General features: G+C 39.4%; 1 protein-coding gene across 1 annotated transcript in view; it reads right to left on the bottom strand.

Annotated features, from left to right (window-relative positions):
• The window catches only part of VWF (von Willebrand factor), a gene marked incomplete at its 5' end in the record, with an annotated part of 151,528 nt that overhangs the window by 24,509 nt on the left and 112,324 nt on the right, over positions 1 to 14,695 (bottom strand). The window contains 6 exons of the mRNA XM_082013969.1: positions 6,398 to 6,547; positions 7,859 to 8,064; positions 8,536 to 8,640; positions 9,178 to 9,252; positions 9,362 to 9,464; positions 13,337 to 13,542. Of these exons, the coding sequence (XP_081870095.1) occupies positions 6,398 to 6,547; positions 7,859 to 8,064; positions 8,536 to 8,640; positions 9,178 to 9,252; positions 9,362 to 9,464; positions 13,337 to 13,542 (845 nt within the window). The remainder of the gene's footprint in view (positions 1 to 6,397; positions 6,548 to 7,858; positions 8,065 to 8,535; positions 8,641 to 9,177; positions 9,253 to 9,361; positions 9,465 to 13,336; positions 13,543 to 14,695) is intronic.

Here is a 14,695-nt window from a genome sequence, read left to right as displayed (position 1 = left end):
CTGAAGTAAGGGATACAAATTTTTATTTTAGTGTCAAAGTCACAGAAATAAGAATGCATAACATGTTTGTGCCCACAATAAACTCAGCATCCTGACTAAGCAAAATCTAACTGCAGGACCCAAATTTCACTAAGGTGCTTTGAACAGTCCCCACAGTGCAATCAAAAAAATGCTACGCAGCTGACTCCAGGTGTGATTTGCACTCCTAAGGCCCTGACAAAGATGATGTTGATGATGCCTAACAAAAACAAACAAACAAACAATCTGAAATCACACAGAAACACCTTCCTTTTGCTAGGATCTGCTCAAGTTCAACCTGCCTGAGTGGCCCTGAGTGGGTTCAAAATCTGGGTGCTCTGATTCCTAAGGGGAAGAAATACAGGAGATCACAGGTCAGCACCTGCTGAGCTCCTCCTAACGTAGCCCCTGAACCACTGCAGTGTACAAACCCGTTTCAGAAGAAAAATCTGCAAACTGCAGCTGTTCATGAGCTCCTCAAAAAGCAGAGGAGCCACCTGTACTTGAGGAGAAGGTGGACAGTAATTCCCCACTGTCACAGATCCTCCACAGCATGAGATTCCCTGATTCACCATCAGAAAAGCCCACCTTTTGTACTCAGATCATGGAAATTTGGGCCCACAGGAATAAAGAAAGCTTTATTTTATGTTTAACTCTAAAGGTGGTAATGTTTAAGGTTACATCTAAGAAAAGGAAAATGTATTGTGCATTTTGAGGTGGCTTTTTGTTGTGGGGTTTTTTTCCCAGTTAGATAATTCATGTACGAAGAGTATATACTACCAGGATTATTCCTGAGCTGCACAATCTACGAACAGGAACATCTGTCAAGTCTCAGATACTGGGCTGGTGAAGGTTAATGTTAGATAGAACTAGGCAGAGTAAGTAGTACCCATTTCTTCCTTCATTATTTTTCATTTTCTAGCATGTAGACACTAGCGTATAGAGATGTCAGTGTTTGCTATGGTTTGTTCAAGGATCCACTTACAGTCAATATTCTGCCTGTCCCCTGCTTTTTCTGGACTGGATCTGCTGCTTTATTCCTCCTCCACATCTTGCCTTTTGTTGTGTTGTTTTTTTTTTAAACACAGAATTCAAACTTCAAACAGGGAAACTCAGAAGAAGCCCTTGGTAAGTGTCTGACTGTCTGTCACACTGAGAGGCAGATCACAGTCTATAGGACCAAAAAAAATCCCTGAGCCCCGGGAGGTAAGACATAAGGCAACACAAGGCACCCCTCACATTTGAACAGGTGCACGTGGCTGACTTGGGAGTGATAATCAGCAGCTGCGGAGAACCTGACAAGTGCTCAGTTACGCCAACGGATCAGGCTGTTTTATAAAACACAAATGGGGAGATCAAGCTGATCTCCCACGTGGACGGTGAAAGCGTACATATTAAGACATTCTACATGGAGGGGGGAATTTTGCCCACTTTTGAACTGGGGCTTGGCTTGCAACAAACAAAAGAGGAATGCGGATTAATTCTGTAGCATTCAGAGAACGCACATGTTGGTTTCAACGCCTACTCAAGGCTACCAGAGGGATCCGCATAGGCTATAGCTTGGCATATTTGTGCACTCCCTCTTTTGTTCTAGTGTTGCTCAGAATACACAGTTCATCTTTTCACCGGTGCTAAGGTTTTGGACAGAAAACTGTGTCAGCTGCCTTTTGGCCAACAAAGCAGGAAAGAAAGAACAGACATTATTCCTCAACATAGTATTTTTAAAACGGCTCCAGTATTTGCCTTTTACATGCTGAGATGATAGTACCTAGAAAGGGATGGAGGAACCAAAGAGAATGTAAATGGCAACAGTAGACTGAGAAAAGCCCAGTAGGATGGACATAAGTCAACTTGAAATGCTGAAAGCAAAATCTTCAGCGGCGATGAATCGGCACAATTCTAGAGCTTTCACTGGAGCTACGCTCATTTACCCCAGGTGAGGACTTAATTCTCCATTTGCAAGTCTCTAGAACATGAAGGTATCATTTCCTAATTTCCATAATAAATTATGCTTTAAAATGCAAGCAGGATGTTTGAAATTACCTCCCACCAAGACTTTCATAGTTTTAAATGGCATCCTGTGCATCTAATATTCAAACAACAGTCTCCCTTTTGCATTAATTTCTTTGACCTCCTCAATACACACTACTAAGCAATTTACTACCATGTTTCACAGGCTACTTCAAAGGAAATATCCATTTGAAATATTGGAGATTAAAGCCATAGGTTTTGTAGTCAGCATCTATTACAACCATCATTTGCTATGCCTTTGCACATATGGTGCAAATGTTCTTTATTTTAATTTAACACAGTCATCAAGAGGCTTGAAAATCTAACCTAATTAACTTAACTTACACACACTTAGCCAAATGGCTTTGTCTTAAACACTTATCCCAGAAAATTATGCTTCATTCTTCTCATAATCATCTAATACTTTAAATTATCCAATACTTTAAACCACAATATTTTATATCTCTTACAAAGTACCTAACTCCACGAACATTGACAGAAATTAAGCAAGTGCTGCCTTCACATTAGTATACTACTTATTTTAAGATGTTTTGAAAGCCGTTATCCATTTTATCACTATGATTCTCTGAAGATATGCAGTCTGATGTACTGTGAGAGAAATAATTTCTGAAGAAGCTCCAAGAGGGAGTCACCACTCCTCCTTGTGGCACATGCAATAATTGCAGCAATTATCTGCTTGCTTTCTCAAAACTTTAGTAAGAGAAAGATAGCAGAGGACAGAAAAAGCGAGGGGGCTATGACATATAATGAAGCAAACCCACATCTGGTTTGAAAGTGAGAAGTCTGTATTTGCTGTTAACCTCCTCAGAGAACTGTGGGATTGGTTCATTTAAATGAAACATCCACTCTTTTTCCATAGCATTTCTGTACATTTTAAAACAACAGATACAATTTGAGCTTGATTTTGTCATTAAACAAACAGAGAACAGTAGCACCGTTCATTCAACAGGGTGAAGGAGCTACTACATGTATTACTTTTTTTTTCTCTTTTTGTGTAGCTAGATAAAAAAACATAAGCTGTTTTCACAGGTCAGATGAGACAGTCAACTATGATACTGCACAGCTTTAAGATCTAGCAATGAAATTAATAACCATGTACAGTAGAGTTTGAACATCACCTTGGTAATGATCCAGGATTAAAGTGTGTCTTTAATGTTAATACAACTTTCAATGCCATCTGATCTGAACTGAAAAATAATCTTTAAGACCGATTCAAACTGGATTACAGAACTTCTGTGGTCGTTGATATGTATATCCACTGAATCAGGAATAAGAAAAGGAAAAAATAAAATCCAAGCTATCCAGGTTCTCCAACAGCTATGATTGTACAACTTTGATAACCATTAAAGGAGCAGAAGAAATGGCAGATGCCCAAAAAGAACTGGCATGTTTTCCACCAAGACTTTTTGTTTGTTTTAAAAAAATCTTTTTGACACTGCAATGCTAAGGATGATTTGTCAAGAATTTGTAGCTTGGCATTAATGATACTTTATTAGAATAACAAATTATTGATAAAGTTTTGTCTATGAGAAAAAACACAGTCAGATACTTTAGATCTAATATTTCATAATAATTGCCATACTAGAAACAAGTCTCTTCTACAAATGGAAATCAAAATCTTGCAAAAGCTGAAATCTCTCACATCTACCCTCATGGTTTGCGCTGCATTGGGCATCCTCAAGCTTTCTCACCAAACTCTACTCTTGCAGAAAGAGCACTAGTTTGCTTTGTTTTTGTGGTTTTTTTAATGGATTGGGTTTTTGCTCTGGTCCTAGGGAACTGTGTAAGTGTTTAAGACACAGCAGAGGAAAATATTATTCAAAATTTTATATTTTGTTCACATCTTCTCAAGTGCACATACATATATGCTGTCCAACCTTGTTCTGATACCAAGGCTGTAAGTTAAATGATAGTGAAATACAGTAGTATTAAGGCATTTGAAATTCTTTGAAAACCAAGGCACAATTACCTTAATGGAGTTCAGAATAGAGAATTGCTTTTCAGATATTGGCTTGCTTAACTGAAATATTCATAGTCAAATTTCAATGCATGATTAACTGTTTTAAAATATATATTAGTATAAATTCAAATGATAATCTAAAACAAGTCAGACAATGCAGGTTTTCTACAACATTGATTCAGTTGTGAGGTTGAGCACATATATGCTCTATGCCCAAGGTCAGCCTTTGACTCCCAGACACATTATTAATGATGTCTTTCCAAAAGCAAAAAGAACACCTCTAATTTTCCATAGCTGTATATACAAGGTTTGCTAATGAAGAGCTTTCTTCCAAATGCAACTGAACAAAAGCAAGGAGGAAGAAGAGATATCATGTGTTCTTTTTTCTTAGCCTCCGTTCTGAATGCAACTGCATAAGTGGGGCTCATTCCAAAAAAGAGGCAGACTTCTTAAAGATGATTAAAAGGTTTGAGAAGAACAGTGGGAAATAGACTGCAAAAATTTGGAGACTTGGCAGGGGGCGGGAATGTGCATGGCATTTGTTAGGAGATTCATTGTATTTCCAGCAAGAAGAGAAAAGCCTACTCCCGGAGCAGAAAAAAGCAAGTGAATTTTGTCTCACATGCAGCATTAGAAAACCCAGCACATCACAGTAGCATCACAGTCAGCACAGTTAATCAAACACAGAAGCAGCATACGTCCCTCTCAGTCAAAAGGGTTTGCAGTTATTGCTGTAGTATGCTCTCCTTTGCATTTCCCCCAGCAAATTCCAGCTGGTCACCCGTAATGACAGCAGGGCAGTCAGCTGAGTCACAGGCCAACATGCAGACTTTTATCAGCTACTGGACCACTGAAAGCACTGATGTTACAAGACACATTTGGAAACACTTGCTGCTTGGTCAACTGTTTGAATTTTGTGTGGGCTAATGCAACATATAGCCTAATATAAACATTTTTAAAGCAACTTGGAGGTTTGAAGAGCATTAATTAGCTCATCTTTGCTTCTGCACTGAGGGAAAAAAAAAATTGGCGTCTTCTGGGCTTCACTTCACAGTTCAGGGAAGAACAAACCTATGGGGAAAACCCTGGGTCAGCAACAGACATGCAGAGAATTTTCTGAATCCCAGACAGCCACATCTATTTGTTCCACAATGGACCCTGCACAGCCTACTGAACTTGCAGATTGTGAGCAGACCAGACCATGGACTAAGGAGGAGCTGCTTCAAGTCAGATGTGCCTTTTCCCAAATGGAATTGGCTAATACCATCAAGAACAATCTCAATTAATCCTTGTATATCCTGAAAGCTTTACAAAGAGGCAAAATGTATTTGTGGTAGCCTCTGATGTTTGCAGCACAACTTTTCTGGCCACATGGCAGGTGGTAAGGGGTGTGGGTTGTCAGCACTTGGCTGAGCTGGACAACTTCTTCTGCCATCTGCTTTTTCTGCAGACCCAAGCTGTGTATTTTCACTGTCCTCACTGACTGACCCATCCATGCTAACCTCATGAAGCAAGGACATTGGAATGTTCAGGGATTATGGGTACAAGGTGCTAGATACCAGAGCAAAAAGCAACTCTAGGGCATCACATTTAATTTTACAGTAATGTTTTACTTCCTTATTCTCCACATTATGTTAAGGTGAGGAACATTAGGGATGTAAATTGGTAGTTTAAAGAAAATATAAAAAACATTTTGAACTTTAGTTTGCACAAATCATGTTATGGTCAGTCTTCTAATATATGACACTGGCAAGTGCTGCTGACTTCTAACCAATTACTTTGACCCTTCTGGAATTCTTCTACCAACTTTTTGTACCCAGTATCTGTCTCCTCTGCTTGACCAGCTATGTCAATATAACAAGCAGCTCATGCTTCCTTTGTGGGGTTCCAAAAGTAGACCACATCATTTTATAGCATGTAGCAGATGTCTCAGCATAATAAAGACCGCAGCACATGGTGTTATTACTGCTATAATAGGCAGACCTGAGCAATGGATAGATCTGAAACATTCTCTTGAATGTTCACTGTCTCTGAAAGTGAACTTCAGCTAGAACAAAGTCATTTGAAATTGAACTTCAGACACTACAAGTACTTATTGTGCAAGTGGTGTAAATGATAGAAACTTCAGGATGCAGTTGTCCTTTTATTGAAATATGAAATAAATTTGTCACTGATTTCCTTGGCAGCAGGATGTGATCCTAAAACAATAACCCTAAAATAAAGTCAGTAATGCTCAGGCCCTCTTAGGCACTGTTCCCAAGATAATTCGTTGCTACAACACATTTTCTATTTTTCTTTGGTTTCTCTAAACACACAGGTTTAAAAGTAATCATTTCAGATCCCTGTCAGGGTTCTGTTGGCTAATGCACTGCTTTAAATGTTACTCACCCGAGAGCAGAATGTGTTACATGCTTTGTCATGACACTCCATCATCTGAAGTCCTGTAACATCATCCCTCATACTCGTGCAAGAGCACTCCCTGCAGCCATCTTCCCAGGTTGTCCCAACGGGGTAGACTATGTTGTTGTGCACACACACCTGTTGAATGCAACAATTAATACATGAAAGAGCACACTGCTGCTGTAAGGGCACACTGCTGGCTCCAAAAGGCTCCTTTTTAAAATGTGAAACCTACCATAAATTTTATGGAATCTTTTGAAACTAGTAGAAATGCTACAGATCTTAAATTGTGGCCATTCTGTTGAGGAAAGGAAAATAAATGCAGCCAAAGCTGCTGTTTTATGAAAAATAAATCGGAGATTTTTAACTGCAGTCGGTGGAATTGACCAAGGTCTGACTCAGTTTCACTGGAAGTGTCATGTTACACAATATTTAGAGGTAATAAACAGTGAGTCTTGTAGGAGCCATGCACACAAAGCTTCTTCCAGCTAAATCAGCTGATCTGAAAAGATCCTACTTTGAGCTACAAGCATTCATTCTCTTCTATCCTTAGGCCATCACAGCTACCACAAAAGTAATGCCATGTCATATTGCGCTTTCTATTAGTAAATTTTACAGCATGTTATTAAAGAGATGAACATAATTTATCTTTAGAGATATAGCAAGTAAGTCACAAAGACATAAAATGACTTATGCAAGCTCATGAACTACTGAAGAACAGAAAATAAAGGCTAGATCTCCTGGGATGCAAGACGGCATAACCCTATGTTAGGTAAGGTTGCTTCAATGAAAAGGTTACGTTGCCCTGCAACCTCTCCTCTAAGCAACCCTATCTTAAAGGTTAACATAATATAAGAACTTAACAAAAGGTTGGCAAAATAAGGAAAAATATATCCTACTGAAACTCTAACAGAGTCAGGTATTAATTTGGCAAAAATTTGAAGTGGCAATATAGTTCATATAAGATACAATGCCTCCTCAGGCAGAGGGAAAGGTAATCAATGGGCACAATGAGTTTAGGTCTAGGGTATCCCAAATATTTCAATAAAGGGTAGGATTGAAAGAATATATAGCAACTATACTGATCCAAAAGCATGTAACTCTGTTATCCAGAAACAAATTAAAAATTTTTAAAGTACCTCTGAAATACCTAATGCTTGAATGTCCCTGAAGTTACATGTGTTTGTGTGTGTATAAAACCATCTGATTATCTCCAAGTGACAAAAAAATGGGTTGGTTATGTCAGAATGAATGACTATAATAAAATAAGCAACAGTGTGATGCAACAGTGTATTTCTCTCAGACACATGCAAATTAAATGCCCTAGCATCATTATCGACTAGTTTCTTTGGGGGCTTGTTAATATCTTGCTACCCGCTCACTTTGGTGCTGTGACTCCATATACGGAAGATACTCTCATCTGTGGAAATGACACTTTATTTTCCTTACCGTGCCTGGAACACAGGTGGTAGATACGCAGCCGCAGTCATTGGTGAGAGATCTGGATAGATACCCCAGAGGGCAGCTCACTGTTGAGTTAGTGCAGCTGCAGGTACACTCATATTTATCACAGCACTCGGTCTTCTTAACAGTCAGCTCTCGATGTGGTGGGCAGGAAGGTCTTTGAACTAAGCTGCATGCTTCTGTGTTACACGCTAGCAGAAAAAGGTAGGTACCATGTCAAGCACACAGCATTTCAGAGTGCCACGAGTGAACAAGACAGTTCTCTGGCAGCAAGGCACTAATTGCTACTGCAAACTGCTATAAACCTACTTAAAGAAGTAATGCAGATACAAAAGACTCAGGTCAAAGATTGTGCTGCAGGTTCAGAAAAAGTTCCTACCCTGCCAAAAAATTTTTGTCTCGTATGCAATCAGAAAGATTTATAAAATAAGCATAAGGGTCAGAGCACACATGTCCAAGAGTAGTGTTTCTCTTTTCCTTAATTCAACAGGGTACTTAGAAAATGCCAACAATACCCTTCTTCCAAGTATGTGAAATCATTACATGGCTGCTGGCTTCAAAATTAAACCTTTCTGAGGGAAAAAATAACATCTAAAGGAAGTTGTCAGTGTTACTCAAATGCAATGCTCCAGTGTCACTCCCTGCTAATAGGAATATCTTACCACATGTGTAATTTGGTCTGCATTCTCCAGGGTTGGTCAGAGCAAGCTGCATGCCAAAGTCACAGGCAGGGGCAGGAGGCAAATCACAGGAAACCAGATCACAGACTAAGAAGAGAAATTGAAACAGTGTTTAAGACCATGCCTGACTAGCTAGTCCTCATGAAAAGGCACAGGCACACACACACATGCACATCCCCATTAATCTTTTTTTTCTACACTCAATTGCTATCCTAAAATATGAAGTAAGTTAGAGTTCAGCAGGTCAGATTTTGTTTTCAAAATAGCTTAGAGAACAGTTCAAGTTTGGGTTATGAGGATTAAGGTTCTAATGTTATATTTAATGTGCAAATATAGACCATGCAAAAATAGATACTTGAAAAAAGACTATTCTAGTGTCATTTAGACAAAAACAAATTGCTCCATTCCCTTCTTCATCTCATACAGAAAGAGGGGCAAAGTCAAGTTTGAAGTGAATGGAGATTCACATCCTCAGGAGTTTATTTTTCCACATAGATGGTTGTACAATCATTCAGTGGTTTAAAAACCAGAGTATTGCATTAAATAAAAACACAGATTGTATCTCTTTGAAACATTTGGTAGAAATATGTACCAGGAAGACTCCAACAGTTTATGAGAACCTACCACACTCGTACTCAGGGCAGCACTGGATGGGGTCCCTGCGCAGACGAGGGACTTCACAAGGACCACACTGAACAGCTGGAGTAAGAAGAAAACATCCATAAAACAACTTTGGATAAGAACTAGAAAACTAGGTAACAAAAACATCTATTCAAGTCCAATCATACTTAGAACTAAAACAATTTACATTTGGCAGTAGGGCAAGGTCGGACAGTGCAGTTTACTTTCTTGTTATCAAGACACGTGCAGATCTTGCAAGGCTCATTGGCGGGAATCCATGTTTCCATGTGCTGCACGAAAAAAAACCACAACAGATGGTTAGAAAGAAATTAAGTACTCTGGTCACTGGCATGTTGGTGATGGGAGTGGGTGAGTTTGAGCAACATTAATTTGGAAAACCAGAAGACTATATGCAGGACTGGTTGGTTGCTCTGTTAACAGTAAGAACCTAAGGAGATACATAATTCTGAAACGACCGTAGTGTACCAATTTAGCAAAAGATGTAAAGAATGCATGAATGGGATGAGGAATTACTATTGTTTTAAGCATGAAAACTGTTCAGATGTTAGAAATGAAATCACAGGCTATTGTGAGTGGACTCATGCAACTACATACCATAACTGGATGTTCAGTGGTAATAAGGGAAACAAAGATATTTTGAGAAATACATAGAAGTGGCTGCTTTCCCAAATTAGTAGTACTTAAACACAGAGAAATAAACAGTGCATTTTTTTTAAGAATATATGGGGTGTCATTACTTGATTTCCCAGTGGACTGCAGACTGGAAAAGCACTCTAGCAAGCCCAAACCTGAAACCATCACTGCAGTGATTACCTGAAGCTATTAAGCGCATTCAGAAATTGCCAGTAAAGTATATCATTATTCAAGCACTGCTTTCTCTCTTGAGAGAGAGGGAAATCATTTATTTTAAAGATGTAGTTACCTATAAAGAGCTACCTACATTTAAAACCCATGTGAATAGGTAGGTAAGAGTGAAATGATGCACTATGGGACAATAACGTAAATTTGCACAATCGATCCAGGTTCTGGGTGAGAACATGTAGAGTAGGTTAGGATACCACAAGGGGAAAAGGTGTCATCCAGAAAACTCTGGAGTGCTGTTTAAAAACTACAGTCTGCTGAGATATTTAGTAATAAGAAGAAAGGAAGGAAATATCAAAGCATACTGCCACCTGCACCCGGAGATACCTATGTACTTTAAGCCGTCACAGGAGTCTGAAAACACAGTAAAAGTGGTATTTTACTTTCAAAGGTTAACAGCATGGCAGGCATGCTAGAACAAGCCAACCACAGGTTTACCAAAGATTAGGATCCAAATCGCATAGGGTCGGTTAATCCATAAGAAATCTCTTTTAGTCAAAGAAAGCTTGCATCAATGTACTGCTAGTAAAGAACATTATCTCAGGGCTTGGGAAAACAACTCAGAGCCTTCTGCCAGAGCATTCAATGGCCTCAGGGTTAAAAAGTCCTGAGAAGGCAGCTGATAGAGAATGGCTACATTTGCAGGTGGTGATGTGAAAAGCATGTGGACATTTCAAGACACACAGAAAGAAAATCACAACATTTACTCTAACATTTTCAAGCAGCCTCGATTTTCTGCCAGTTTTTCTTCAGCATAAGGAGGAGTCTCTTTCTAATACCAGAAGAAATGACAAGAGATAGCATGGCATTAGTAGAGCTCCATATGGGCATTGGTATCAAGAATTCCATAGGGCCAAGCACTACCTGGGGTAGAAAGCAACAGAGGAATGAACACCAGAAGGAAAGAAGGGGGTTAAGGATATCATAACCCACCACCAGTTGCACTGCCTGTTGTATTGCTCACACAGCTAATCCTGCAGTGGTGGAGACACGAAACGGCTGCGTGAGCTGATCCTCCTCTGCCCTCCACCTCCCCATCAACACAGCAGCTGCATCTAAGCCTTGCCATTGGGGTACAGACTAGAGGTTTTCAGAGTTAAAACCCCATGAAGGGGCATGTGACAACTCATGAATTTCAGAACTTCTGCAGAAACAAGTAGATATCACGTAGACATTATTCCCAGGATGTGCGCTGAGCTTTTCTCCATGAGGGCTTGAAACAATTATTTAAGTGGAAAATGCACTGCATTGGCTGAGGATTCGGGGATTTAAGGCACACAGAACCTAGGCTTTAATCTGCATTTGCAATAACCATTTCATATAGAATCATAATATAATAAGTAGAGTTCTCAGGCTTACCGAGAGTTGTGCACAACTGATCTGTGTTTAGAGCAGTGATTATATACATTGCAAGGTATTTTTTCCTTCAAGAGAAATAAGAGGTTTGTCTATTCCTTTTACCGCAAAAATTACTGTTTGGGGTTTTTTTTCTCCCATTTTACCAACTCGATAAGCACTACACAAATCCAGTGATAAAGTATTTAAAACAAAGATCCAAAACGGAACACAAAGGAAAAAATGTGGCCATATGTATGGAGATACTGTAACCTTAAATTAAAGCTCACACAAGGTCCACATGCTCAATCCTTCAGAAAACTTTAACCTTTTGTTTTGAAAAACATCATTGTGATAATGCAGTCGTGGAATGAAAGAACACACTTTCCCTATGTCTTCCCTCTCGCTGCCAAAATCCATAGGATATGTACACTTGAGGAGGGGGCTTAATGCTGTTAGGCTTCTGTACCGGCCCCTTGCTCATCTGTAGGAAATTTTTCCAGTGCACTGTGCTTTGACAGTACCCACAGGCAGCACTAAGACACACACTAAGGCACAAGCCAGGGCAAAGCGGGATCCTTGGACCTGCATGGACCTGTCCTGTGTGAGGGCAAGGCTGCACTGACCCACGCAGGACTCCCGGTGCAGACCTGCAATCGGTACAATGTTTGCACTGGCAAAAGCAACACCTGAACACCTGCTTCACTAAGTCAAGTGGATTGCTCGCTGATACCCTGTCATCTAAAGAAAGGTGTTCGCTCTGTTAAATGTGATGCTTTTGTCATTATGCTAATCAATGCAAACAGTATTTAAAAGAGATGTGTCGGCCACAAATAGTCTTTGCTTCCTTTCAGTTTAACTGTAAACATTTATATCCCATTTCTTGTGGAATGAAAAGCGAGTCTAAATTTTTGGATGTAAAATGAAGTTATTCAGAGTAGAATACATTCATTTACTTTTTTAAATCTATGTTTTTACTTAAAGAATAGACTATGCACATACACACAGAGACTTCCATTATTTAGAGAAGATCTATGTTACAAAAATGATTATGTCTTTGACAGTAGGTTTGGTGAGGATGATAAGACCACCCAAATATCTCATTAAGAATATGAAGTCCATAAAATACTGAAATTAAAGCCCCTTTTTCTTAAAGTCCCATAACAAAACTGCAGATTTAAGAGGACTGGCTGACTTAGGTGAAAACTCCCAGAGTTGAGTAGCTGGGGGTGAAGAGGAACAATCCCTGCTACTTGGAACAGGGGACGTAGGGAGGAGCTTGTGCACCCACTGTGTGATGCCGAAAGGGAAATCAACAGTTTCACTGCAGTCCAGCACCCAGCATCTGTAGCTTTTCCCAATCCCATTCTGCCACAGAGACGTCTGACTTGACTTAGCTGAGGGAAGCAGATTTTCAGTAAAACCAAAATGATGAATTTCCTCAAAGGAATGATTCTCAAAAAAAAAAAAAAAAAAAAAAAGGAGGTAGGCTAATGTGACTTGACATAAGGTCATCTTGGTCTCACTGCTCCACACGAATCACTGAAAATATTTCAGTAAGCTTTGCAAAGACAATATGACACATTTTAAGCAAGGGTTGCAGATTTGTGATTAAATTGTCATTACTGGTAAAAGTCTACTGAATGAAGGTGTTTATCTTAGTAAATGTTGACTTATGCCACCCCTCCTCTCTTCCCTCTATACCTCCCTCCACACAAATTTGTCATGCATTTCCGGGTCTGTACAGCCCCAGCTGTGAATTTTATATCCGTCCCAGCCAATTTCACACTAGGGGAGCTACATGGGGCTGACAGCCGGCCGCTTATGAGGAACTGAGAAAATAAAGTATCCAAAGGCGAAAACATTTAGACTTACAAGACAGACTTACTTGCAAAAGTACAAACCCCAACCACTTACAAAGGTAAACTGCTAAGTATATCGTTACCTGATGGTGCGTGCCATCTTCACTGATGCATTGTGTGCAGACTTCTTCATCAACACAGCTGTCATTAAAAATCACCTGTCCGTCCGGACAGAAGCAGCCTTCTGTGGGATAATCCTTGCAGACACTGAGTTTGGTACTATTCTCACAGTGCTTTATGCAGGCTTTGTGGCAGTGATCATATGTCAAATATGTGGGACATTTCATTGCTGAGGAAGACAGAAAAAAACTTAGATAAAGAGGTCTGAGATGCAGAGAAATGTTTCCACTCACACTTTCTTTAGAATCCTGTTCACGTTTCTGAAAGCCATCATCTGATGAACATATTTTGTCCTCTGCAGCCACTAGCATCTTTGAAAATACATTTAAAAATGTAAATGTACATTTTAAAAAACCTAACAAAATCCACAGTGGAAAGCGATTGAAGGCATTTGTTTAAGTTACAGTCCATGCAGAAATCATCAAGCCACATTTTCAGGTCACATGAATCAGCAAAAGTAAGACTTACCCTGATACTGATACAACGCTTACATGAGCCTAACTTTCTTTTCAACACTGGGCAAGAGACATAAGAACTTGGAACCACCTTCACGTGTATTAGAGAAGCACTGGTAACAGCACATGGTTAAGAGAAATCCAGGACAGACTAAAGCATTGAACAAAGATTTTTTTGACAACTTCATAGGTGGCTGTGTTCCCAAGCAACCAAAGAAAGTTAACAAACAGAACATTTTGGTACTTCAAAACTGAACCTACTGAATTTCTGGATCTTACTAACTGAATTGCCTCAGTAACTGAATTAACTGAATTAAGTCAACACATAAAATTTTTCCTGATGAGTTCACAACACTGAGGGTATTATCTCTAAAAGTAAGCATAAATCTAAGGCTCTAGCTATTCAAGAAACCTATGGACACAGCTTCCATACTGTGTACTCCCTTAAGTCTACTTTATTTTTCTCTACAGCTTCAATTAGGAAACGTGTTTCTTATTTCCCAGTTTGTGACTGCTGTGAGGTTTATAAAACTTTCTTCAGTCCCCTGACAAAAAAAAACACTGAAATAAAATTACTGAATGAAGACCTGAGCTCCCAAGAAAGCAAGCATTCATCAGCTGAACTGTCTACACACACCCCTCCTAGCCAAAGGAAACAGAAAATAAATGCCTTTAACATTATCCCTTTTCTGTTTCAAGCCATGCTAAATCCAATTATTTCTGGTGTGTTGCAGTCCATGATTGCATGTGTGGATAACCATCATAGTTCAGCAGATGTAGAGGAACTTGAAAAGCCACAGGAACTTGATGGAGAGTCCAATACTGTTATGAAATGCTTTGGCTGGATTCTGAAAACACAAAAAGGTC

Source organism: Phaethon aethereus, assembly GCF_964289735.1.
Source record: "Phaethon aethereus genome assembly, chromosome: 1".
NCBI lineage: Eukaryota > Metazoa > Chordata > Aves > Phaethontiformes > Phaethontidae > Phaethon > Phaethon aethereus.
The sequence above is the reverse complement of the archived record's forward strand: the minus strand, read 5'-3'. Positions and strand labels throughout refer to the sequence as shown.